The 28,000-nt window shown below is 38.6% G+C and overlaps 1 protein-coding gene across 1 annotated transcript in view; it reads right to left on the minus strand.

Moving 5' to 3' along the window:
• VWDE (von Willebrand factor D and EGF domains) overlaps window positions 1–23,211 on the minus strand; it is a 78,309-nt gene extending 55,098 nt beyond the window's left edge. The window contains exons 1-10 of the mRNA XM_087820872.1: window positions 23,073–23,211; window positions 21,301–21,485; window positions 18,063–18,294; window positions 10,153–10,218; window positions 6,851–7,098; window positions 6,233–6,322; window positions 4,527–4,671; window positions 2,490–2,707; window positions 2,169–2,242; window positions 214–484 (exon numbers count right to left, since the gene is read on the minus strand). Coding sequence (XP_087676998.1) covers window positions 214–484; window positions 2,169–2,242; window positions 2,490–2,707; window positions 4,527–4,671; window positions 6,233–6,322; window positions 6,851–7,098; window positions 10,153–10,218; window positions 18,063–18,294; window positions 21,301–21,485; window positions 23,073–23,211 — 1,668 coding nt within the window. The remainder of the gene's footprint in view (window positions 1–213; window positions 485–2,168; window positions 2,243–2,489; window positions 2,708–4,526; window positions 4,672–6,232; window positions 6,323–6,850; window positions 7,099–10,152; window positions 10,219–18,062; window positions 18,295–21,300; window positions 21,486–23,072) is intronic.
• Between the last annotated feature and the right edge of the window lie 4,789 nt (window positions 23,212–28,000).

Raw genomic sequence — 28,000 nt, forward strand, 5'->3', positions numbered from 1 at the left:
ATTTGACAAAGTTTTAACAATTGTGTCCGTTTGTGTGCGGTAAGTGAAAAAAGTTTTACTCCTCCTAAGATCAGCGCTAATCTAAATGTTATTTTCTTGAAAACAAAACCCTAATGTTGAAAATGATAGTTTTTAATTTAATAGAGATAAAAAGTTCAGAATAAATCCCAAATCTGTAAAGAAACCAATACTTTTAATGATAATCATACATACTGTGACTTTCCTTCCTAAGTAAGATTCGCTTATCTTGATATTGCTGGTTTCACCTCGGCTCTTTAGAAATAAGTACGGCCGTGACTCACGCAGCTGACCACCGCACATGTCGAAAGTAACTACATCGCTTTCTTCCTTGGCAACAAACCCGCAGTTACATGACACGGGGTAGTGAAGGCTCCCACAGTCCCACTGACGTACATGGACTTCAAAGTCACGCGACAGGCTCTTATAAAGCACGAACGTCCCGGTCTTGAAATTATCATACACCCTGTCGTTAACAAACGTCAGCTGCATTAAGAATTGGTACAAAACACCCCAACAGCATGTTATAAACCAAAGGTGTGTGCTAAGTTTATGCATTCAGTACACTTTGCTGCAAGAATGAAAAGTCTACATGTCTAATAGGTTTATAGATCATGAGCTTTTTCTCGCAGAGCACTGAAAGAAACACGTAGCGATAAACACCTAAATCTCTCACTGTTTTCTACCCTTGCACTGCTCTGTCAACGCCTGCTTCCAGTCTTCTCTTCCCGCCCCTGCTTTAGTTTTCTTCATAACACCTATCTTGCTCAGATACACTATATATTTTGTTTATTAACTGTGTATACCTCAAAGGTAAGCTCCTTGAGGGTAGAGTAGGCTTGCCTGTCTTATCACTGCAATGCCCCCTAGTACTTAGAATATGGTCTGTCACTTAGTTGTTGCACAATTAATCTTGTTGGATTACAGTGGATTACATTAGTCACCACTGTGCTTTCCTGAAGTTTTTTCCCACTAAAACTTCTAAGTATTTTTTGTGTTTTTTTTCCAATCCTCACCAGAGAATATATTTTTTCCATTGCTTTTCAGAGAGAGTGGAAGGGGGAGAGGGGTGAGGGTGGGGAGATACATCGATGTGAGAGAGACACATCTATTGGTTGCGTCCCGCATGCGCACTGACCGGGGCAGGGATTGAACCTGCAACCAAGGTGCGTGCCCTTGGCTGGAATCCAACCCAGGACCCGTCCATCCTTGGGCCAACTCTCTAACCACTGAGTCAAACTGGCTAGGGCAAAACTTTTAAGTTTTTAATTATGACCATAAAGGATTCTTGCATGTGGGATCAGTTCCTACAACTTTTCATACTTGTGCAAACTTTTGGAGTATCATTCATTATTGGAGGGGACGTGCATCTATGCACTAATATTGAATAATTTCACTGACAATGATCACATTATAATTTTAAAAAAGAATACATTACCTCACATCATGAAGAAGATTTTGATTCAACACTGAAGTGTTCACATCATTTTTTAGGGACATCTTAAAATCATGAATTCCCCAGAACAGTAAAACGGAATTTAAATCCGTCTATCCATATGTTAATAGTAAGAGAGTTTACATTTCTTTTTGGTCATTTTGTCTATTTTACTTTAAGATCAGAGGCAGATATCCAGGTATTCATGATGACTGCGATAGATTTTCCCCTGAATATCCTTGCCATGAATTAGAAGGGATTAGATTTTTAAATAATTATCACATGTTTGTTTAATCATCTTGCTTTAAGCCTTAAAGATTATCTCAGTGTCACATAGAAATGTAATACCGTATATATCTCTAGAACAAATAATATCATTATTAAAAATAGTCAAGATAAAATTATTGTATTTGTAGAATCTTCATTTTTACAAATTCCATCTCACAGCTAATCAATATATTTACTAAGAACTAGATTTTAAAGGAAAAACATTCCACACAAATAAGTTAGTATTTCGAAATTAGCCAGTGATGTCCATACATGCCTACCTTTTTAATCTTTCAGGGAATAGGACTGAGAAAAATAACATTTTATATATATATATATATATAAATTATATATATATGTGTATATATATACATATAATTTTTTTAAAAAAACAACAAAATCCAAAAGAAACACAAAATATTAAAGGAAAAAACTTAGAGGAAATTACCTGCCATCAAATGTAATTATATGTGGGTCAGTAAATGAATAGCAGTAAGCAGTTGGGACATCCTTTACTCTGATCTTAAAAGCAAAAATATTTTCAGTAAATATTATCATTAATTGTTATTTAGTGACATACAATAAATTGCTTAGCAAATTAAAAACTTTTCAATTAATTATTTTTATCATAGTTATTGAAAATAAAGTAATTTAAAAATTGAAATAACATTTAAAAATTTTGAAATGAAAAGTTTTTAAGGTATGGTGATAAATTATACATATCATTTTTAAGGCTTAAGTTATAAAGGTATTTTTGTGATTTGTCAACCTGGATGCTGTCTGGAATGTAGCTGTTCCACAGGAAATCCTCATTAACTATAGGTTCCACCAGAATGTCTGTAACCCTATTTCCATCTCGAGAAAAATCTGTTACCGCAGTGTAGTACACAAGAGCATGGCTACAGGTTCCGTTAGCACAGGACGGTGTCTGGTGAAGGTCCACGTGACAGGAAGACAGTGCCAAATTTAAGCCTAGCTGTTCTTTACCTATGTTATAAAAAAATACAATGAGAATTTTTTTAAGGGAATATACCAAAGTGTGTAATCAGTTGATTAACATGGAACATTACATTGAGAGATTATTCTTAAATTACTTTTTCTTACTTTAAAAATATGGTTGTAATTTTTGTCTAAATAAAAGCAAAGTCGTTGAACTCTACCTGATCTTTACAAATACTTAGTCAACTTCAATATATACATATATATGTGTGTGCATATTACTATTTCCAATAAGGTTTTATACACATATGCACTGGATAAAATTAAAAAGCAATATATAAAGTGGATCTTTGCTTCTGTAAAAAAAAATTGGTAATTCTAGCACTGAGTAGCATAATTTGATTTTTTTCTTCTGCCTAAGAATTGGGCCTTGGATCTAGGTATGTCTTCACAGTCCTTAGGTTCGCACTCATGTTTTATCCATTGAGTGACAGCAATTATTATTGATGCAGGGTTCATCATCTTAAAAAATAGAAAAATTCAAACACATTAAGGTAATTCCACACTAGTAATAAACTCTATCTCTTTTCACCTCCCAAATGTCTCAATATGTTCAGAACCTCAAGATGCTTCCTTGCCTATGGAGCAAAGAACAAAATATAATAATTCTATTTGTAACTGAAGGAAACCTTTGTCTAATATAATTTTGAATTATATTATTTTGCCTCATAACCTGTAGCCAAATTTGCATAATATGCTTTTCAGAGGTAGCTTGAAGTAGAATTGTGTCAAACCATCTGAGACAGAGGGTTTAATTTCATATTTGTGGGCTGTCTTTCAAAATATAGTGCTGCTCATGGTGCTCCTGAAGTTTAGGTGGGTAGCTGGGCATTATCTGCTAAGCCTGTTTACTGTAGAGTATCTTGGACTAGCCTTTGTTCCTCTTTCTACCTCCACTTGGTTTCTTTTCCTGGGTGCACCATCCCCATAAGCCCCTCTCTCTCTCCCATAACATTTTTGTCTTTTTGTTTCTCTAATTTTATTAGAAATAATATAGACATAAAGACCTAGATAAATTTTATTTGGTGTATTTACTAAATAAAATGTTATGTCTTATGGTGAAAATCTATGCTGACAGAATTATAACCTCTCTTAAAGGTTATATTTTAAATTATGTGTTTCTTACCTGCTTTGGTCTCTAGTTCAGAGACAGGAGGGCAGAAGGACCCAACCAACCCTATCACTGCTCTACATGGTTCGGCCCCTCGTAGTTTATCTTGTTCTGTGGAAGGATTTCAGGTGCGTACATGGTTGTGACAGTGACATGTATGCGGCCATGTATTATATAATCTATATAATTAGTAACTTAAATAGAAATTTTAAAGGATCTTAAACATAAGCTTACATTAGGGAGAGGAGTGCAAAGAATGCACGAGATCCATGGTGGACAAGAGTAAACCTTCAGCATAACATCTCCCCTGACTCACACGATTTGGAAAATCTTAATGTTATTCAATCTTTGAAAACTAAGCAAAGAGAAGAGTAACAGGAGGAAGGAAGATGAGAAGGAGAGAAGAAAAAAGAAGAGCTAGAGGGGGAAGAGGCGAGGAGGAGGCTGCTGTGCAGTATTATGTTGGGTTTATTTTTAGCCTTTGGGCCCAGGCGGCATAAGCGTGGACTTCAGTGTGGATTTCTCTGGCAATCATGCCTTTGGCTCAGTATTATTAATATGCTTGAGCTATAATTTGCTGTAAACATGCAACACAAGGAATTATATGGGTATGCTTCGGTGACTTATTCTAGGGGGGAAAAACATTAGTCATTGTTTGAAATCTAATAATAAAATTGAATGGATTTAGTATATTACCTTGATCAACAGTTTTCAGTTTTAATGAGATTTTGCATTCCTGATCAAGCTCACTGAATTCAGAACAAACCACAGGAACTGTGCTCTCTATCCTCAGCTGGTATTCTTTTCCATCTTCTGATATAGTGCTGGATTCAGGCTGTAGCTGGTACGGGAAAATATGTAAAACAGTCATGTAAAAACAGAATGTATTTCTGTGATATAATAAGTTCTAAAGGGGTTTTGTTTTTGTTTTTTTCTCAGCAGGTCATCTTTTGCTAAATGAGCTGCTAGTAATAACTTAAACACTTGAATTTTTTTTTAATTACATAAGATCAGTAAAACCAAGCCCTTAAAAACATCAGCAACACACAGAAGAACACATGGAGTTGCTGTACTGCTCTGAGTTTGGGTATTTGGTCTTCCAACACACGGTAGTCAGAGTGGTTGGGGCCTGCCTCAGTGATTCTGGTTTTGTGGTGGGCGCTGGAGAATGGAGGAGACAGAAGGATGCCTATATCCGTCCATTGCTTTGCTAATGTTTACTGACACACTAATGGAAGAGTCTGTTTGTCCTTAGAGATTAATATTATCCCTGATATAAATTAGAAATCTAAATAATTTTTAACACATAAATCAAAACATCATTTTTACCTGAAATATCTCAACTTTAAGCTTATTTCTCAGCCTCTGCTTTCCACAGCTGGAGTTGCTGAGTACCGAAACCTAGGACTGGTCCTATTCTAGTTCATAGGCGAATCCTTTTTTGAGGCAGGAAGTTTTTAGACAATCTCTGGTCTTGGTTAGCTTTCAAAACAAACAGTTCTTAGTTCAGAATACTCTCGCTGTTAGCCTAATCAGAAACAGTCCCTGAGGGCTGACCACTGGCCCTCACAGTCTACTGAGTTCTCACCAATAGAGATCCAAAGGTTCTGTGTTCACAAGGTCTGAGCTCTGCTTCCCCTCCCACTGTGACTATGCCATTCTGACAACCTAGTTCATTCTTCTTGCTCTCTTCCCTGCTCCCTGTTGTGTATAAATGGTCTTCATTTAAGAACAGGCTTTGTACTGGTTCTGAGTCCTATTCTTACAATCTATTAATTATCCAGTCTTGTTCTTGAACTAGAGATGGGCCCAGGTCAAACTCCAGTCCCGTGGCTGAGACCTCAGTGGGTGCGCAGTGCTCACCTGCCTAGATCTCCTGGTACTGCTCCACTCCCACCACTCTGGATTCTCTGCCATTACCTAGAATAGCTCATCAGTTCTTGAACCCCAGTGCTACCAGAAGTCACCATAGATATTGCCTGTTTAGATAGCGCAATTTTTGCAGTTCCTAAGTCCAGGTTTCTGGGCCAATTCTACTCTAGCCAGAGGCTATAGTACTTGACCTGGTACCCGTCTTCCAAAATACATGATAACTAAATATTGATACTCTAACTTTTACTTACACAATGGAATAAATTATGAGGATAGAACTTATGCTTTATTCTAACTTGAACTAGTTTTTTTTGGGGAAAAAGCAAGTATATTCCAACAGGGCCCTTATTAACAGGGCCCTCAAACTTTGCAGTGCATTAGAATTATTGAGGTTATTTTTCAAAAATACAGACTCTTGGGTCTCAACATCAGTCTGTGATGAGGTCCTGTAACCAGCATCCACAAATCACAGTATGAAAAACACAGTTCCAGAAGAATAAACTTTCTCATTCATCCCCACTGCTACATACCTTAATGCCTGCAAAAAATTCTTGGCTTTCAATGGCTGAACTTTTTACATGTGGTTTCTCCAAGAAAAAGATGGAAGCCGTACAGAATATCTATAAGTATTGTTAACAAATAATCATTTAGCAATAATATTATGGAGGTAATATGTGAAAATTATTATATTTAAGTGCTTAATTTTAATTTTTGTTACATAGCACTTAAGAGACAATAATTAAGAATTTGCTTAAATATTGAGAAAAATTCTATCTTTATAAAATATTACTCAAACCTCAACAAAATTAAAGTAGACTTTGTATTTAAGATATATTGAAATGAAAACATTATTTCTAGAATAAAAATATATCATTTTAAGACCAGAAAGGGACATAAAATTACAAGGTTTCATCTATAATAATCAGCAAATTGCTAGAAGCAGATAGTCATAGTTACTAAGATTACTGACTCATCAGTTATCACTAGAGTTGGCACAATTAATCAAGGGAAAAAGAAAAAGAAAAACATTAGTGCTTTCTTTTATGGAGACAAAAGCTATTTTTAGGATATGATTTAAAAATCATTTTTGCAATTTAACACATTCATGAAAGGAAAAGAGAAGAAAATGCGGTTGCTTTTGAACATACCCTATCTCCGAGTCTGACATTTATGCCATCCAGTTCTAAAAGAGAGAATGCCTGAACTGTGGTCTCCTGCTTCAGCTCCTCTTTGACTTCCTGAGCAGAAAGCCTAGACCACGCTATGAGAAATCCCACTGAGTTGTTGGTAGGGGAAACATCAAAAGCACACCTACAGAAAACCCTGGACTCAATCAGCTCCGCCACAACTTTGGGCCTTCCTGGAAGTGGTGGTGGCAATGAGGCAGACAGCTGACCTGGTGGGAGAAAATTCATAATTTTAGTTGGGCATTTTAAAAAAATGGAGACTGGCTTATGGGAAAAGCTGACAAAGACTGTAACTCAGGGATTTACATTAAGGGAAAATAAAATACATTTAGAAAAATAATTATTCGCTAGCAATCAGCAAAGTAGCACATTCTTATTTCGATCCATAAGCACATAAATATTGATAGCAGAGAAATTAATCAGCTAATCAAGCTTATATTAATGTATGCTGAATATGTCTACCCTTGAAAAGTCTAGCTCTTGAACAAAAAAGTTAATTTACCTCCTTTTCAGCTATTACCTTTTCTAAAATATATAACAAACAAAAAAAAATTAAGGTTTTTTACATTATAATTTCTTGTTATAAAGAAAAATAGTCACTATAATGTAAAATCAGATGACTTACTGTTTTACTCATAACTCAGCTCCTCGTTACTCTGGGTTGAAAGAGCTGTTTCTTATGGGAGTGATTACACTGTCTTAGTGCAATATACCAGTGAAAAATAACCTTATTCTTTTCATTTTTCTGAGGTTCAAAATGTTTGAAGATTCCTCCAGGAACTCAGGAGGGAGGTTTTACAATTTTTATCTCTGGCATTTGTAAGATGAAATCTGGGAATCTAAAATGTTCCTAAATAAGTTTTAAAATTTGTTTTGTTGTTTTAGAAAAAGAAAAAAATATCTGAGTGATAAATTTTAAAAGATTTTTAGAATGTCCTAAAATGTACAGATATTTTTCTATGGTATACATGGCTATTTTTTGATAATCAAAATAGTAATTTTCAGCCCTATAATGTAGATTTTGAAAAATTCTGAGAAACCTTAGCCTAAATGTGAGAAGGGGGGAAACTTATGTACTTACAAATATTTTAAAGGGTTATTTTGTTAGAGATCAGATTACAAAATTCCAATAACAAACCAATTGTTTTCAAATTAATCTAAATAACAAATATTTTGCCAAACATTTTAAACATTAGACCAAATCATTACATTAAGTCTTGAAGGAAATAATAGACTAGTAATGAGTCTGTACTGATATTTTAAAAAATGTATTTGAGCTAAAATTTCTTCTTAAATAAACTAGGAAAAAGAAGTTGAATTTCTTTTTAAACATAGAAAAACTAATTGCAGAAATAATGGTTAGGAATAAAGTGAAAAATGACGAAAAAGTAAGTAGGTCATAAAAATTAAAACTTTTGAATCACAATTTTAAATAGCATTAACTATCTGGGTGAGCTGATCATTGCTCACAACAGTGTAGATCAAAGAAAATTTGTTTAAAAAAAACTTAAAGATTTCAAAAATGACATGTAAATTATTTCCACTTGAAAAGCATAATTCCTAGACAGACCACAGTGTGGTGATTACCAGAGGGAAAGGGGACTGGGGCACGTAGGAGAGGGTAAAATGGGGATAAATGGTGATGGAAGGAGACTTGACTTGGGGTAATGAACACACAATACAATGTACAGATGATGTATTGTAGAATCGTACCCCTGAAACCTACGCAATCTTATTAACCAATGTCACACCAATAAATTCAATAAAAAGGAAAAGCACAAGTATTACTGCTTTGCCAATTCTACTACTAGCATATATTAAGTGTTACATTAATATAGTCTCTATTTTATCATAAAGCTTTACCTGTTAACTTTTGACTCATTTTTATGCATGTGTTACTTGCCCAAATTGCGTATGATTTTGAATAGCATTTTTTCCAGTTAATTGCATAAACATTCTGAATAGCATAACAGGTAGCTTAAATTATTGCTCATTCAAGGGAGAAAAGTGATTTTACTACAACATATGTGTGTGATAAAGATAATCCAAATCTATTACACCTTTATGGTTAAAATTACTATTATTAGAAATATTATTTTATTCTCTTAAGAACTTAAATCACAGGGTCTAAGTACACTGAGACTTTCAGACAAAATACTAGCTTGTTGAAAGAATGCTAGAAAAGAGGACTGGGAAATCCATTTATAACTGGAATGGGGCATAGAAAAGCAACTCAGAGTATTTATTTTGAGGGTTATTATAATAGTCATATTAATTTTTAGGCATGGTATCTGAATATTATATAATCTACCTAATTTGTTTTGTCATTATGGCTTATTTCACCATAAAAAATCTTTGTTACTTATATTAATTATATGTCAATAATCCTACATTCATTTAGAATATCACATTTGGACAACAGGTCCCAGAGAAGGCTAATTTTTCAATAAATAATTTTTATTTCTGCCCATCCTTTAGGAAGATATCATAAATTTTATTAGACAATCTATTTAGAGTGATTTGTCTTGAGGGATATTATAGCAAGCGGTTTCTTAATATTTGAAATAATTTAAAAATTTTAACTTAGAAAATGAAAATTATAGATTGAAAAGAGAAGAAAAATTATGACCACCATTATCACTTTTGTTGTTTATCTTTCAAGACTTATTTGGTACAAATGCAATCATCCCTAGAAGACAAAAATGAGATTGTGGTGCTTAACCTGATTTCTTAGTTACAATATGCCATGAGTATCTACTAATATCAAAGAATGCATTCCTGCATTTTAATATTGTTTACAGAATATTTTATCATTATGGATACATCAAATGTATTGAACCAATCAGCAGTTATTGGATAGTTGCAATTGTTTCATATTATTAGAAAAATGCTGTTATAAAAATTATACCTGCACACTTCTTTAAATATTTCTCTAAACTAGATTTTTGGAAGTCAATTTGCTAGGGACAAATACATGTGGATTTTTGAGACTGTTGAGATAAACTGCCAAATTTTCTCATAAAATGACTACCGATATACATACATGTCTGTAGGGTATGAACATGGCCAACTCTGCACCTTTGCTGATTCCACTGCTATTTCTTAAAGGCATGATGAAGTGATTTTTATTTTTGATACCCACTAGACTGGGATGTTGTCAAATATTAGCACAATTAAACATCTAGAGTAAGTCACAGAACCTAAAATCCTGTTGAAATTATTAGTTTATAAATACATTATTAAAAATAAAATCTAATACTTACGAACACAGTCACCTTCAATTTCAATTTCGTCAGGGCCACATGGGTGTAATTTTGCATCAGAAATAGCTGCAAAAGATTGAGGCTTTTACACTTATCCACTTGAGCATAAAGATGTAAATATATTTATATATGTGATATACATGAGATGACAATTCTTCAGAGAGTATGTTTTAATACAGATTAAACATTTCCTTTTTTATAATAAATTTTTTTCCTTTTCAGGATGGGATCAAATGGAGATAACTTGGGATTGTATTTTTAAACAATTATAGCTTTTACATCTTGTTTTCTAAATTTTAGTCTGCACTAAGTAATGAAACGTTACACTCTTCAGAAATTTATACAACAGTTGGTTTGATGTCAGTTCCTTGGGAATTGTCTTTCCCATAGTCATGCACAGGATTCAGAAATGTGTCGACAGTTGTCATGGTGATACTTATAAATCCAGTCACATTGTTGGTTTATTTCTGGACTCTATTCTTTTCCATTGATCTATTTGTCTCTCTTGGTGCCAACATAACACTCTGTAGATTCCTGTAATTTTAGAATAAGTCTCAAAGTCACATAGTGTAAGTTGTCCAACTTTTTCCTTGTCAAAGTAGTGTGGGGATTATAGGTACTTCTATTTCCTTATACATTTTAGAATGAACTTATCAATTTCCATACTAAAACTTGCTGGAATATTGATTAGGGCTGTTTTGGAACTATAAATCATTTTGAAGAGAATTGACATCTTAACATTGAGTGGTTGATTTCACAAACATGGTTTATTGCCCCATTATTTTAGGACTTCTATAATTTCTGTTAGCAAAAATTTATAGTTTTAACTGTATAGTTCTTGTACACTTTTTCCATATTTACTGCTAAGTATTGCATATATTTGGCACCATTATTGGTATTTTACATTACATTTCTGATTGTTTATTGCTAGTATAAAGAAATATAAATGATTTTATATGTTGACCTTTTCTTTCAGTGTTGCTAAACTCACTTAATAGCTCCAGTAGCTGTTTTGTAGATTCCACTGAATTTTCTAACTAGATGATTAAGTCATTTGCATTTATGTTCTTGAGGGATATTTTTCCATACTTTTCTTGTAATGTCTATATCTGGTTTTAGTTTCAGAATAATGTTAACCTAATAGAAGTTTAGAAGTAGTCACTCCTCTCTATTTTTCTGGATGAACTGTATAAAATTGGTATTATTTTCTTCTTAAATGTTTAGAAGAATTCCCAAGCCATCTAAGCTTGGTGGGGTGGTAGGGTTTTTTATTGTTGTTGTTTGTTTTTCAGTGGGATAGATTTTAATTAGAAAAAAACAATTTCTTTAATAGGTTATCTAATTATTTATTATTATTTTTTAATACTCACCTGATATTTTTTTCCATTGCTTTTCAGAGAGAGTGGAAGGGAGGGAGGGAGACAAAAGCATCAATGTGTCTCATCGGACTCATTGCCTCCCCACATGCCCTGACTGGGGTGGGGAGTGAACCCTGAAACCCAGGTACAGTGCCCTTGACCAGGAATCAAACCCTAGAACCTTCGGTGTGCAGGCCTATGCTCTAACCACTGAAACACACCAGCCAGGGCTATCTAACTATTTTTGAGTGAGCTTTGGTTTTCTGTGTATTTCAAGAAATTTGTTCACTTTATTTAACTTGTCAAATGTACTAGCAGAGTTCTCCACAATAATCCTTTTTTAAATTCTTCTGGTATCTGTAGAATCTGTAGTTGTATCTCTCTTTAATTCCTGATGTTGATCATTTCTGTCTGATCCTCTTTTACTGATGAGAGTGGATAGAGTGTTATTTTTATTGAATTTCTGAAAGAACTAACTTTTGATTTTCTTTAATTTTCTGTTTTGTGTATTCTGCTTCATTGGTTTTCCCTCTGATCATTATTTCCTTTTATCTTCTTACTCAGGGTCTCATTTCTGCTTCTTCTTCTAGCCCCTTAATGTGTATAAGCTGAGTTTTTATATATGTGACCTTTTTTTTTTTTTTAATCTTTATTGTTGAAAGTATTACAGGTGTCCCATTTTCCCCCCCAATTGACCCCCTCCACCTTGCTCCCACCCCCTCCCCAGGGCTTCACCCCGTTATTGACTGTGTCCATGGGTTATGCATATATGTATATAACTTCTTTAGTTAATCTCTTCCCACCCTCCACCCCTCTTCCCTCTTTCCTCTGAAATATGATCGTCTGTTGCCTGCATCAGTGTCTCTAAATCTATTTAGTTCATCAGATTCTTTTGTTCATTAGCTTCTTCTTAAAGAAGACTCTTCAACATTTCCTGTAGTGCTGGTCTGGTGGTGATGAGCTCCTTTAGCTTTTTCTTATCTGTGAAGCTCTTTATCTGAATTTCAATTCTAAATGATAGCTTTGCTGGGTGGAGCAATCTTGGTTGTAGTTCCATGTTTTTCATCACTTTGAATATTTCTTGCCACTCCCTTCTGGCCTGCAAAGTTTCTGTAGAGAAATCAGCCGACAGTGGTATGGGTGCACCCTTGTAGGTAACTAATTGCTTTTCTCTTGCTGCTTTTAAGATTCTCTCTTTGTCTTTAACCCTTGACATTTTAATTATAATGTGTCTTACTGTGGGCCTCTTTGGGTTCCTCTTGTTTGGGACCCTCTGTGCTTCCCAGACTTATAAGCCTATTTCTTTCCCCAGGTAGGGGAAGTTTTCTGTAATTATTTTTTCAAATAGGTTTTCAATTTCTTGGTCTCTTTCCTCTCCTTCTGGCATCCAAATAATATGAATGTTGGGCCTCTTGAAGTTGTCCCAGAGGCTCCTTAAACTATCTTCAAATTTCTGGATTCTTTTTTCTTTGTGCTCTTCTGGTTGGGTGTTTTTTGTTTCCTCATGTTCCAAATTGCTGATTTGATTCTCAGCATCCTCTATTCTACTGTTGATTCCCTGTAAATTATTCTTCATTTCAGTTCTTGTAGCCTTCATTTCAAATTGGTACTTTATTACGTCATCGATTTTCTCAGTTATTTTTGTAAAACTCTTACTAATATGGTTGAGCATCCTTATAAACAAAATTCTGAACTCTGTATCTATTGGCTTGCTTGGATCTATTTCATTTAGTTCCTCTTCTAGAGATTTCTTCTGTTCTTTCCTTTGTGACATGTTTCTTTGCCTCCACATTTTGGCTGCTTCCTGGTGTTTGCATCTATATATTAGGTAGAGCTGCTATGTTTCCTGGAATGTGTAGAGTGGCTTTGAGTAGTAGGTGTCCTGTAGGGTCCAGTGGCTCAGCCTCCCCAGTCCCCTGAGCTGGGCCTTCTAGGTGCTTCCCTGTGTGGGCTGTGTGCTCTGTCCTGTTGTAGTTGAGCCTTGGTTGCTGTTGGCATCACTGGGAGGAACTGACCCCCAGGCCAATCGGCTGTGAGGACCAGCTGCAGCTACAGCCAAAGGGCTGCTGTGCTGGAGACACCCCTATGGAGCAGGATTTACTTCAGTGGGGCTTTGGTGTTCACCAAGTGCGCCCCTTGAGTGTCACTCGTGGATGTGGTCGGGTTGTAATCCAATGTGGTCGAGTCTCACCACCAGGTGCACTGTCTCTGGGGCCTCCCTGGAGGTGCAAAGTCAGCCTGTGCCAGAGCCTTGCCCAGGGCCACCCAGCATGAGCTACTCAGCAAACCGTAGTTGGCTGCTCCTTGTGCTGGGCTTGGAGGTGCCCAGGAGAGGCCAAGCTATGAGCCAGTGCAGCTGCCGCTAGTGCCAGGCCTGGGGCCCCTTATCAAGCCGTGTGGGGCAGCTGCTGCTTGTCTGAGAGATTTTAGGAAAGTCCTAAGCATGAGGCTCGAGAGGCCACTTGCACAGAAAAGCCCCTGGAAATGGCCTGGATGAGCTGCAGGTGGGGGGGGCGGGGCCTCTGGGAATCACGGGGCGGGGCCAAAGGTGTGAGTCAGGTGCTGGCGACTCAAACATGGCGCCTGCCTGCGGGCTGTGTGCGGGGAGGACTCGCCACAGGAGCCATGGCCTCCGCCAGCCCTTCTGCCCGGGAGGAAGCCGCCCTCCGCCTCTCGCCCGGATCTCAGGCAGGTTAGTTCCCCCCCGAGTGTCCCAGGTCCCTTCAGGCTGCTGCCCGGCGCTGGGCTCAGAGGGAGCGTCCGAGTGAGTCCGTGCCGGGCCCTTTAGGAGGAGCTGCTGGGGCTCCCGCAGCCTCCTCGACCCTCAGGGACAGTCCCCGCTGGTTTCAGAGCCTGGAGTTGTGGGGGCATCTCTTCCCGGCCCTGGGGCCCTGGGCTGGGGGCTGCTGTAGGGCTGGGACCCCTCACTCTTCTGGGAAACCCCGCCGCTGAGATTCCTTCCTGGGTGTGGGCCTGAGGCCGTGTCTCGGATCCAGCCCCGACCCGCCCGCGTCTCCGCCCCTCCTACGGTCTCGATGCTCCTTCAGCCCCTGGCTGTGGGGCTTCTGTGCAGCCGGATCTCAGGAGGCTCCGAGTGACGGTGGTTCTGTGCTTTAGTTGTGATTCTGATGTGGTTGCGGGAGGCGGCGGGTGCAGCTGTTACCTGGGCCGCCATCTCGTTTCCTCTGTGACCGTTCTTATTTTCCAATATAGATGTTTAGTGGGGTTTTCTTTAAATTAACTTCAAACTTTTTCTAATATTCTATCTTGGTAAATGTTTCATGTGCGCTTATAAAGAATATTGACGTGCCGTTGTTGGGAGAATCTTCTGTAAGTGTCATGTAGACCTTGTTGGCTGATCATTTTTCTCCATTTTTGCTGTTTTTTTTCTACATCATCAATTAATTATTGTCAGATGGGTGTTGATCTCCAACATTAACTGTAGATTTGTCTATTCTTAAATGTCTATAAGTTTTGCTTCATGTATTTTGAATCTCTGTTATTAGTTACATAAGTATTTATAATTGTTATGTCCTGTTGTTGAGTTGAAACTGCTGTCATTAGAAAATGACCCTTGTTTTTCCAGGTAATATCCTTTGCTCTGTAATCTACTTTGTCTGGTATGGATATAGCCACTCTAGATTTCATGTGATCCATGTTACCTAGGTATATATTTTTCTATCTTTATACTTTAAAGTATATGAGGTTAAAAACCTCATTTTTCTTTATAAAAGTGGTTTGTCTGGGCAGCCTGTAGTTGGGTCTTGCTTTTTATTTTTATTTTTTAATCCAATCTGACTTTCAATTGGGGCATTTAGGCCACATATACAGGGGTGGGCAAAAGTAGGTTTACAGTGTTTGTATGGAAAATAATACAATAATTAATAAATAATACAAGAATAAATTCTGTGTTTCACATACTCACAACTATAAACCTACTTTTGCTACCCCTGTATTTAATATGCTTCCTGATATTTTAAGATTTAAATTTATCATGTTGCTATCTGTTTTCTGTTTGTCCTATTGGTAGTTTTCACCTTTCTCTGAATCTTTAAAAAAAAAAATTAAGTATATGTTATGCTTTCATTTTATCTTCTTTGTTAGCTGATTAACTATAATATTTTATTTTTGGAGGTGCTCTGGGGTTTATTTATTTGATATGATGCCTCCTCATGTATAGCATAAAGGCTTAACTAGCTTGCTAACTAGAAATATGAAAAATGTAAAAACAATTTCCCCATGGATTCTTCTAAATAAATAGCATGTACAAATATTTTCATTTAAGTGGCTTTATCACAAGTATCTTGAATTAATGTTTATTTTCTCATTTGGCTTCTAGAAGTCTCTGACAGTAAATAAACTGTATGAAAATAATATATGAATTATTAAAAACACAAAAATCATGAGAATATATTTCTAAGTAACATGTTTTCTTTAATTTTTGCTGCTTTGATGATTTAAAAATATATGTGACTGATTGTTGTCTTTCCAAAAGCCACCAAGGTGTGATTGGTTGAGGGCAGCCATGTGTCCAAGTAAAAAACTACCTTTCATAAACTGTCTTTGAAGGTAGAGATGAGCCAGAAAATTCTTCTAAGTACCTGTGATAAGGCTTTTTCCAAATAAGCTCCATAAGAGGAATTAAGTTTCCCTCAGCGCAAGCCCTCTTTGACCCGTTGGGCTTTCCCTTTTACCCTCTCTACAATGCTGATAAGAACGCTAAAACCGTCACCCTAAAAGGAAAGCCAGAGACTCATGAAGACCTTAGCCTGACATTTTAAAGTGGCCACATCACCATCAGCAGTGACTATCTGCTCCAGATTCATGGTAAGCAAGAAAAAAAAGAAATCCTTAATTGGATTAAGTGACTGTCACTTTAGTTTGCTATCCATGCAGTCCGATTCAGGTTCTAAATGGTATCTTAAGGTAAGTTTTTATTGGCAAATCAGAGAGGATATTTCATGTATATATGTCTGATTAATAACTTATACATGAAGAGTGAAAATAAAAATCACTTCCCAGGAATTCCCTCTCCCTAAAACCAGTAGGAGCACTTAAATAAGGTAAAAGAGAGAAATAATTTTGATTATTCAAAGTTGAGAAATTTAGTGGGTAGTAGTGACATTACAAAACAGGAAATATTTTTTTGAGTTTTAAAAGCATGTCACAAAATTGCACGTTTTAAGCATTGGATTTTAAAATTTAATGTAAACAATAATATCTCTGTTGATGTTATTGTATTTTATGGTATTTTCTTGTGTGAAAGTTTTGTTTTCATTTTTAATAGTTGTCATTGTTTCTTAAACTAATGCAGATAATTTCTTTCCATTGAGACACCTATATAATTTTCTACAAACATTTGGTAATATTATTTGAAATTTTACAAAATTCACTATTTTTTTTTTTTTTTTTTATGACAAGAGTAGTGAGAAATACCAAAGAGACATTTTTCAAACTCTCTCATCTTGGCCACCCAGTGAAGCTGCTCCATCTCTCTGGATTTTCTCCTTCTCAGTGACACTCTATTAACTGAGCAGATGCTCAACTCAAGTATTGAACATGCTGCTTTCAGCCAGGGTTAGCCGGCCAGCAGCTGTGTAAGAAATGTGAAGATTTACTGGCTCACTCTCTTGGGATCATTGTCCAAAGATTTCCCAATGCATAGAAAATAAAATGCAGAGTTCCCTACATGTCAGGCCCTGCTCCCCTTCCAAATCCATATCCTATTATGTTCTGGGAGATCCACCCTCCGTCCTGCTTTCACTCTTGTGAGACCACAGTCCTATAACCTTAAGGCCTTTCATGTATTGTTGCTCTCTGGGATGTTCTTCCCCTCACTCTATCTGACCAAGGACGGTTTACCCTCAAACTCTCAGGGTTAAGGCTCTGTTCTCAGAAGAGGCTTTTGCTGGTGACATCTCATTACAAATTGCACCCTCCCCTCCCCTCCAGGATTCTCATCTACAGCAAATTTTAATCTCTTCATCTATATCGTTAATTGCAATTTGTGATTATATGTAAATTCTTTGCATCTGTTTTGCTGTACCTGTGTTATTTGGGGTTTCCTAGTTTGGAAAGTCTAACAACCTCGGGATGAAAATGTTCATAGGTGGTACTCATATAGTTATTATTATTTGCAAGTGTTTGCCTAACACTGGTCTATAACAGTATCTTCAAGGATTTGCAGTCTTTCATATGAATTTGCTCATGATTAGACTGGGCTTGTGGCTTTTGAGGAAGAATACCATAAAGGAGAAGTTTTCTTATTATTAGTAAATAAATGACATTAACGTACATTATCACTGGTGATGTTAACCTTTGATACTTTCACATCGACAAATTTTTTTGAGGATTTTAAGATCTTGGCAAAGAATCCTAAACAAATCTGGCCAATTTAAAGCAGAAATTTAGCTTCACCCGAGCAATCATAGTAAACCAAACCTCTTGAGCTTCTTATTAGCTCCATACAACCTATCCAGAGACTGGCACAAACACACCAACATACCCAGTCCCATGATTAGCAGATCATGTGCATTACCCATGTTTTCTTACCTTCTGCACAATATCCCATACATCCCTGAGTGGGTTGTAGTAAGTACACAAAAAATTGTCCACAGTTTCTTACAGACACCGGGATTTGAAAAAGACAGCAGTCTTTCGTGGTGCTGAGCAAGAACTGCCATGTGGCACAAGCTGTCAGTTGCTTGATCTCCCCAGGTGCAGGCAGTGTTTCTGAGTCTCCCAGAGACAGCCAGATGGGAGCCTGTGTTCCGCAGTGGTTCATCTTTTACGTCAGAGAAAACAAAAGTTGAAAATCCAATTTATTTTTATATATGGCAGATAAAGCAATTTTGCATTTTTTTCTAAGCAATCTTTAAAATACTTGATTATCAATCATATTTTTAAAAATATAATAACTTGTATCTGTACTACAAAAGAAAAAGTAACTTTGTGGAATAGTACACTTAAAGGTAGAGTTTTCATAATTAATACAATCTTATTTGGTTTAAATACCTTTATTCCATTTGCTACATTTGTATTACGAACAAGAGAAATTCAGTATCAGACAACTTAGTAAAATAGCTGATACATTCTAAGACCAAATAAGTCAGTCTGAAGTCATCTTAACATATAGCACAAAAATAAGCTAATCTTGGAGAGTTCTTGAAAAATTACTGGAAATAGTATATGTAAGAAGTTCATGTACAGTTCAGGAGGCATAAAAAAATCAGGGGAGAGGAAAAAATTGGTTGGTAATATGGAAAAAATGAAGGTAAAGCCTCACTTGAAGCAGATTATTAACATCAGTTTCAGATGGAGAAAAGAACTAAATAGAAAATTAACCCAGGAAAAATAAGAGACTATATGTGATTTGGGAAGAACTGAGGCATGTATTAAATGCATGACTGTGGGCAACTAACATCCTTAGCTTTTGTATTAAGTTAATTGTAGCACCCACCTCACTATGCTGTGAAGTATAAGTAAAATAACGTATATAGCACAACTTCTACATAGCAATGTCTCCATAATCACTAGCCAGATTATAATTCTTAATATTATTATTATTATTTCCATGCTTAAAAGCAAAGGAAAAATCATAAAGGAAAAGATTGATAGGTTAAATAAGTTTAAAAATATAAGACAAATAAGAGTTAAATAAGGAGAAAATTACTTGTTAATAGCATTATATTTTGTATATATTAACTATGTATATATTGTTACATTATTATATTTATTATTTTATTTTAACCAAGTAATATCCATTTAAAAATTGTAAGATCACAAATGGGACAAATACACAAACATAATTTAAAGAATAAATACAAATGTCTAATGAATAACTGAGAATATTTAGTACTAGAGAAGGTATTTTTACCTGTTGCTACCAGAATTCAAAATTAGCATTATATATTTGAAAAACAATTTAACTATATGTATTTAAAACCTCAAAAAGACTAAAATCAAACAATGATTTATATGCACATTTGCTAATTGAATAATCACTTATAGTGAAAGCCTGAAAGTACACACATATGATAATGGTTTAAATAAATATGGTGTATATACAAGAGAATATTATTTTCAAACTGATATAAAGAAAATTTTTGCCTGGCCAGTCGTGGCTCAGCGGTTGAACGCCGGCCTAGGATCCAGGAGATTGGGGTTCGATTCCCGGTCAGGGCACACGCCCAGGTTGCAGTCGGGGGCATGCAGGAGGCAGCAACTCAGTGACTCTCTCATCATTGATGTTTCTATCTCTCTCTCTTCCTCTCTCTGAAATCAGTAAAGATATATTAAAATATATATATATATTTTAATTCTCACCTGAGGATATTTCTTCCATTGCATTTCAAAGAACAGAAGGGGGCGGGGGGAGAGAGCGGGAGACATTTATGTGAGAGAGACACATTGATTGGTTGCCTCCCACACATGCCCCAACTGGGGCCAGGGATCAAGGCCGCAACCAAGGTACCTGCCCTTGGCAGAATCCAACCCGGACCCTCCAGTCCATGGGCCAACGCGCTAAACACTGAGCAAAACTGACTAGGGCTAAAGAATTTTTAACAACAGGAAAATGTTAATGCTATAGCTGTAACTGAAAAAAAACCCACACATGTTATGAGACTGAACATATAGCATGAACCTCACAAAACACTATAAATAAGAGGAAATAATAGCAAAATGTCAATGGTAGAATGAGTGTGTGGGTGGATTATGAATGAATGTTCTTTATTTTCTAAGTTTTCTATAATGTACATGAATTACTTAAAACATTATAAATAGAAATTTATTTACACAGACTTGTATTATCCTGTAGACAAAAGGAAAATTCTATCAATTGTCTAGCAGAATGGTCCCAAGGCTGGATTCAAGAGGGTATGAAAGAATGGGGTCAGGGACACTTCCCCATGGGGCACAGATGACCTCCAGGGGAAGATCCAGTTCACCTTCACATTTGTGTGACCTTCTAGAATCGATTATAGTTAATTTAGCCAAAGAACACAAATATTTAAGGACGTAGTAGATTTCCTCAAATTTTACTTTCAAATTCTGATTTTCTCTTTTTTTTAGCTTATTGCAAGTGAAATGTCACAAAAGTGACAAGCAAATTAAGGAAAGGAAAAAAGACAGCTATAGTGTCACAACTTAAAACTTGGATATCTTTCCTGAGTTTTTTTCACATTAGTTACATGCTTAAAAGGGAAAATAATTCCTGTTTCTCCATAATTCACAAAATGTGGGTAACAACAAGGAACATGGGCCTTCTGTTTATGACTGACAAGAACAGAAGCAGGTTTGGGGGTTACTTGTGGTTAAATCCTTGAGCCTTGAAGAATAACGACTTGTGATAAAAACTTGGCTGGTTGATCAATGGGGGAAAAGGGGGGACATTTGTAATACTTTCAACAATAAAGATAAATTTAAAAAAAACTTGGCTGGTTGGCCTGCTAGCTGGGTGACTCTAGGGGTGTTATGTCTAAGAATATATGTCTCCTGCACTATATGATGGAAATAATAATGATTGAACTATATCCTAGAGTTGCTGTAAAAACGATATAAGATACTGTAGCTAAAGATACTTGGAGGACTGCACAAGTATAGCATAAACTATTACTATCTTTATTACATAATATAATGAACATGGGAATACTCCAGATTAATTTAATCTTGATACAAAATTAAAATAATAATTCAGCATGAGAAATAAATTGGTGGTAATAAGATTCAATTCTCCTATGAAAAACATACATAAGAAAAAGCACATACAGTTCTTAGCGAGTTGAAATACCTCGACACATTTGGTTGGCATCTCAGCAGGTCTGTCAAAGATGAGAAATCGATACCACCCAGCAGCAAGGGAATGGTCACATATCAGGTCCTGAGTGGCTGACTGCTGGAGGTGCCATGAGTCAAAATGGACACTTCTGTGAGGGCTCTGAAGTAACCGGTGTCCCTCAGGAAAGCACTCCTGAGCTAGGATGGAAAGAGAGGTGTTTTTATGTAAGTGTGTTCTTCATTAAAAAGGTTCAGTCCTCAATGAAAACTAATCCCTAAAAGAAAAATAAATCAGCCTAAATTGCACATAAAGACCACCTGAAATGTTAGGGTCTCTTAATAGTCAAAGATGACATAACTCGAACTTTTCTTAAATGTAATAAACCAATCAACAAACCCTTTAGAATGCCTTTTTGATGTCCTTAATGTATAAATTGGTTTGATATGGCCTCAAAAAAATTCCAGTCTGTCTTCCTTCTCCCTATCTAAGTTGAAGTGGGCATGTGATTCCCAGGATATACGTGGATTTTTTGGACAAGAAAATCAGGATGCTCGAGGAGTTTGGTGTGTTTGAAGCTACTGCTGTGCATCAATGTATTGGCATATTGGGTGTTTGTAATAATTTGTGTCCAGAGATTTCAGTGGGTTTGGAATGGTCCCTTTGTCTAGAGTACTCACTTTTTTCAAAATACTGTTTGTCTGGCACACCTGTGTAATTGAAGAAGTAAATCTGTCTTGGTTGCTAGTATGTATAGAGCAGTAAATTTGCTTGGGTGCATTTTGGTGTTGGCCATACGATTGAATTTACCACCACTTCCCACATCCTAAAAAGTTTTAATCATGGTCTGCTCTTCTAGCTGCTAATGTGGCCCAAGGCAAACATGTGGGGTGGTTTCTCAGTGCTCCAGAGTGATTCCTGGCACAGACGTGCGGGCCATCAGAAGCAGCCCAACCATGTGACATGGGAGTCCATCGCTACCTGTATCAACTACACCTTACCTCTCACAGCTCTGAATCACACACTCAGTATCCCCAAAGGGAAGACAACAGTTAATTCTACCCCCGAGAGCCTCGCATTCTAGGGTCTCATTGCACCTCTACCCAAGACTGAAGGCTACTAAACAACCGTCATTCCAATAGCTCCCTCCTGTCTTTGCATCGACAAATGCCAAGGGCTTGTATGAGGCTGAAAAACAGGCTTATCCAGAGGGACTCTGACACGAGCATTGGACAATTTTGGGCTTCACCCCAGGCTTTCCCATTCAAAGGCCGGCTGACCTTGAAAGCGATATTTAACCTCTCTGAACTTAGGGATAATGATACCTAACCAACCAACAGGGTGTTGTAAATATTCAGTTAGTCTCAAGTTCAATTCCATTAGCCACAATCCACAGCTCCCCAGACCCTGAGGTGCCGCCAGGAACACAAGTCCAGCACAGGGAATGCTCAGGCGGTGTCAGGAGATCTAGTCCAGGCTCCAGAGCACCACGCTGGGAGCCGCGGAACGTCCACAGAAGGTTGGCTCCAGTTTAAAGGCCAACAGGAGTCCCCAGTTTGGGGTGTGCTGAAGAAGGAAAGTTTATTTAGGGCAAACCGCTCAACCGTAATACACCCTGGCTGTGAAAACAGCGCTGCTGTGAACAGCTGGACAGCGCTTCTGCGCGGCTGCGGTAAATCCGCAGGACAGTGACGCTACCCGGGCCAGGCCCTGTTCTGCCAGGCAGCCCCGCCCCGGCCCCGCCCCGGCCCCGCCCCGGCCCCGCCCCTTCTGCCGGGCTGCGGGACTGTCCAAGGTCGCTCTGCGCTGCTCCGCGCGGGTCCGCTGCGCGCGGCGCGGCTCCTGCCCGGCGTCTGCGTGTTTCAGCTCTGGCCGGGGAAACGCAGTGTCCAGTCTTCGGTGGAGCCTATTTTGTTTTAACGTCATTGTCTTTTAAACTTTTCTTTGTCGCGGATAAAGAAGTGGGAGGGGCGCTATTCTCCCCGCAGGGGTCTCGTTCACCGCAGCAAAAGCGGATTTTAACAGGTATGCAAAAGTATCACCACGAGACTTGAGTTGCTGCTTCCCTGTGGGGATAAAGTGCCCACCCACCAATATTCCGGCGGGAGGCGGGGCGGGTGGAAATCGTGCAGTTTGGAGCTGAACCCTTTTCGGATAATTCGCGTCCAAGTGCAGCTGGGATACCTGCCCCGTCCAGGAAAAGTTTCCTACGCTAAATTAAAGGGACCTCCAGGAGCAGGACGTCAGCAGGAAACAAAGGCGCAAACAAACAAATAAAAACCAGAACCGAGGGTCTTAAAGCAAATGAGGCAGCAAGCTCCTGGGCACCAAGGAAAACTGAAGGGCGCCAAGGCTGTAGGTGGCCCAGGACAGCAGGTGGGCAGAGCAGAAGCCCGAGGGGCGAAAGTCAGATGCAGCCCTCAAAGCGCACAGGGCGCCCCGCGGGTCCCCGGAGGCCCGGGCGGCGCCCCGCGCTCCCCCCGCCAGCGCCCTACCTGGCCCGCCGGTGCCCGGCCCCGGGAGCAGCAGCGCCAGCGCCAGCGCCCACACGACGCCGGGCATCGCCGCCGCGCCGAGGGACGAACGCGCCGAGGGCGCACCGAGGACGGGCAGACCGCAGCGCCTAGGCCCTCCTGTCACGGGACTTCCCCGGGCGGTCCCTGCTCAGCCGGCAGGGCCAACGCTGGTCCTCGCTCCGTGCGGCCAACCTTTCTGGGCACCGCTGCGCCAGCTCCCGGCTCCCCGCTCCCGCCCGCGCGCCAAGGAGCCCGCCCCGCGTGTCCCGGAGAGACGGCGCCACCCGCGCCGGCTGTGGGCGGGCTCCCGGGGTCGGCGGCGCTGCGCGTCCAGGGAGCGAACTCCCGGGATACGGCGTGACACCCCTCTGGTGAAGGAGGTGTGGCCAGGGCCTGCTGAAAGGGGCAGTGCCCAGGTCGCACCTGCGGCGGAGTTTCAACCTGGTAACCCCGGTGGCTTGCTTGCTCCCCAAAGGCGCGCATGCCGCTCTGAAGCTGGGCCTGCCACCTCAGGGTCAGAGGTGAAGGTCAGAGACCCCTGCAGCAGGAGTCCTTCCCTTCCTCCCCCCTGCGACAGGCTGTCAAAGGGGAAGGGGCCATTTAGGCATTGTCCAAGCACGCGGTGTCAGTCGTCGTGGATTTGCTGACTGACATTCCCAGAGCCCTGTCAGTGGTCTCATGGTGACCCAGGGACTCGGGGCCCTTCAGCACATGGTCACATGGCTCCCAAGGTTGCCCTGGGGATGGTCTCCAATCTGAAGTTTTCTTCAGAGGTGCGGTGGCCTCTGCAGAGGGAGTCCCCAACTTTAAGCAAACTGATTCTGCCTTATGTTATTAAGTAAAGCCTCCCTCCCCTAGGTCTTCCTTTGGCAGTCTCAGGTCTAGGGTCCCCTTATCTGCCACTTGGGACTTTGCCCTCAGAGCCTGAACCCGAGGGGAAAGAAGACACCGATCAACAGAGGCTCCACTGGGTGCCAGGGTTCAGGACAGTTCCACCCATGGATCTGGAGACTGAGGCTTGGACCAGACATGGTGCTAAAGACAGGAAGTGCCCAAATACAGAAATGGGTTACTTTAAAAGTCATTTATCATTATTTTTATTTGAAAGAGAAATTGCCATTTAAAAGTTTAAAACCTTTTAAACTGTTTCCAAAAGTAGAAGCATTAACCCATCTTGGGGGAAAAAAATTATTTGTGGTTCACAAAACTTGTGTGGATGCCCCTTTTACATGCAGAGAAAGCACCCAGTCTTCTAGAACAAAAATGAAATGTAACTTTGGTGGGGGCAGGCAGATGATTTTTATCTTAAAATCCAATTGTGGAAGAACAATTTAATGTGAGTGGGAAGGATGAAGTCACAGAGATTTTTAGTGCTTGTCTTTTGTTTCAGCTTATAAAGCCCTAATAAAACAGGGATAGAAAAGTAAACAGTAATTGTCTCAGTCTATTTGTGAAATCACCAGGAATAAAGAAATGGCTATAATCAGGACTAAATTATAACAGGCTTTTTGTAAATTTGTTGTCCAGCAATATCTGTAAAAAGGCAATCAACGTTTATACTTTCTCAGAGCACGTCTCTTACCTAACTCCCAACAAACCCTGAGCATACAATTTAAATTATAGCAGGTCTTATTTTTCCCTTCCACTCTTGGTTGGTGAATATAATAGGCAAAGAATCAACTTTCCTCCACGTAAGTGAGTTAAGATGAAAAAAAACCCCAAAAAACTGAAAACAATTTAAATTGTTTTTTAAATCTCCATGGAAAATTTATGTAAACTGGCTTTGGGTCTGCATAAATTTGGGGTTTAACTTTATTTTTAAAAAGGAGGAAAAAAACAATAGCTGCATGCTATCCAAATTATGCATATTGATGGTACTTGTAAAATGCAGTAAATATCGCCAAAAGAGAAACAAGAGAGAATGTTGAGGGAAAAAGAAAAGACCTAATAAGTACAATATAACTTAAATGAAGAAAAAAGAAAAAAAAAAAGCCTATCAGGAGAAAATTTCAAAGGATGATTTCCTTGGGAAAAAATCACTCCGCTCTTGTCAGGTTCATTTCCAAAATGGTGATGAACTTGTATGGGCGAAACCCCCAAATTCAGGGGGCAGAAAGACACAGCAACTTAAGTGTATAAACCCTGGGGTCCAGACACCTGGTTTCTAATCCCAGGTCTGCTACCTCTTTACTGGCTGTGTAACCTCGGATGGCACATTTCACTCCTTTTAACCTCGTTTGTCTGTACTCTGGTATCATGGTAATAACGCCTCCCCCATAGAGTTTAAGAAACAAAAGTGTGTGTGTGGGGGGGGGGGTGGGATGGGAGGAAGGGCCTGGGAAAGAGCACTTAGATACACGGCTGGCACAGAGTAGGAAACATGAATGCATATAATAGCTTGCTGTTAACACAAAGGTGCAATACCAATAATTATACCTTCTTTTATACATTGTTATTATATAAAGGTGTATCTTTTCCAGCATTGTCCTATTACAGTACACAGTATAATTTGGAGTGCCCTTACTGAAAACACACGTTTCTATAACAGGAATTCCTTGGCCTGTGTTTTACTGAATGAGAGACTCTTGCTCTCCTGATACAGCTTTTTTGGGGGTTCATAGAAATGGTATCAGGGAAGAGGGTGATCTCAAGCTCAGTACTTGAGCTTCACAAATTAATGCCTTGGCTCTGGCATTTGTATTGGGGAAGCCATTGCTCCCAGAGACACTAAATGAAACAGACATTTCACTCTCAGCAACAGAATATTCCTTTTTGTTAAAAGAGGAGCCAACTAGAGACTCGATATGTTAGAGAAAACTTATTGAGAACTTCCTTTAACTGTGAATTTTATAATGTTTATTGTGGCATGCCTTTAGAAAATAATATGGCTAAGCTGGGAGCTGGGAGCTGCGTGCCTGGCATGAATGCTGGCTATGAGGATGAATCTTTCTATCCTCAGGTTCATAGCAGCACTATTCATAATAGCTAAAGCATGGAAGGAACCCAACAAAATGTGGTATATACATATGACGGAATGTTATTCAGCTTTTAAAGGGAAGGCAATTCTGACAAGCTCCAGACATGGATAAACCCTGAAGACATTATGCTAGGTGGAATAAGCCAATTACAAAAGGACAAATAGGCCACAGCCGCTTTGGTTCAGTGGTTAAAGTGTTGGCCCACGGACTAAAGGGTCTGGTCTTGGGTTTGATTCTGGTCAAGGGCACATACATGCAGGCTCCATCCTCAGGCCTGGGGGGGGGGAGTGCTGGGAGCAACCAATAGATGTGTCTCTCTTACATGATGTTTTGTTTTGTTTTGTTTTGTTTTCTCTCTCTCTCCCTTCCACTCTCTCTGAAAAAAATGGAAAAAATATCTTCAGGTGAGGATTTAAAAAAAATAAGGGACAAATACTGTATGATTCCACTTAAGGGAAGTACCTAGAGCAGTCAAGTTCATAGAAAATAGAATGGTGGTTGCCAAGGGCTGGAGGGAGGGGGCAATGGCGAGTTATTGTTTAATGGATTCAGAGTTTCAGTTCAGAAAAAGAAAAAGTTCTGGAGATGGATGGTGGTGATTTGCACAGCAATGTGAATATACTTTTGCTACTGAACTATATACATTTTAAAATGCTTAAAATAGTAAATTTATGTTCTGCATATTTTGCCACAATAGGAAAGAATTTTTTTAATGAATTTTTTACTCATCAGCCGGAAAGCAAGCCCTTTATATAAACAGATCTCAAGGAAAGGTTTTACCCCTGATTAAGTTTACTTTGGGACATAAATTCATAATCATAGAGGTTGACAAACGGATTACGTGTCAATGGGCCATGCAAAACTACAGATTGCAACATGGTGACATAAGCTTTACCAGCTAAGGAATGTTCCCATCTTATAGATCGGAATATTGTACAGAAGGCTGAGAAGTTACTTTTCAAAGATTTTGTTTCTGTCATTTTTATACAATAAAGACAACTTTTAATATAGTGTTTCAATTTAATATTCTTCACAATATGATTTAAAATAAGATTGAAATACTGAAGTTCCTTTGAATGCAGTTGGAAACAAGTATATTTTCCCTTTCATCCATGGACATAAGCAATACTGTTTGCATCTTAAATATATATTATAAAATACCTTTATAATTGAAATGGCTGGTTAGTAAGAGTCATGATTATACCTGAATGCTACCTTCAA

The sequence above is a fragment of the Miniopterus natalensis genome, chromosome 10, assembly GCF_054644295.1.
Source record: "Miniopterus natalensis isolate mMinNat1 chromosome 10, mMinNat1.hap1, whole genome shotgun sequence".
In the NCBI taxonomy this organism is placed as follows: domain Eukaryota; kingdom Metazoa; phylum Chordata; class Mammalia; order Chiroptera; family Miniopteridae; genus Miniopterus; species Miniopterus natalensis.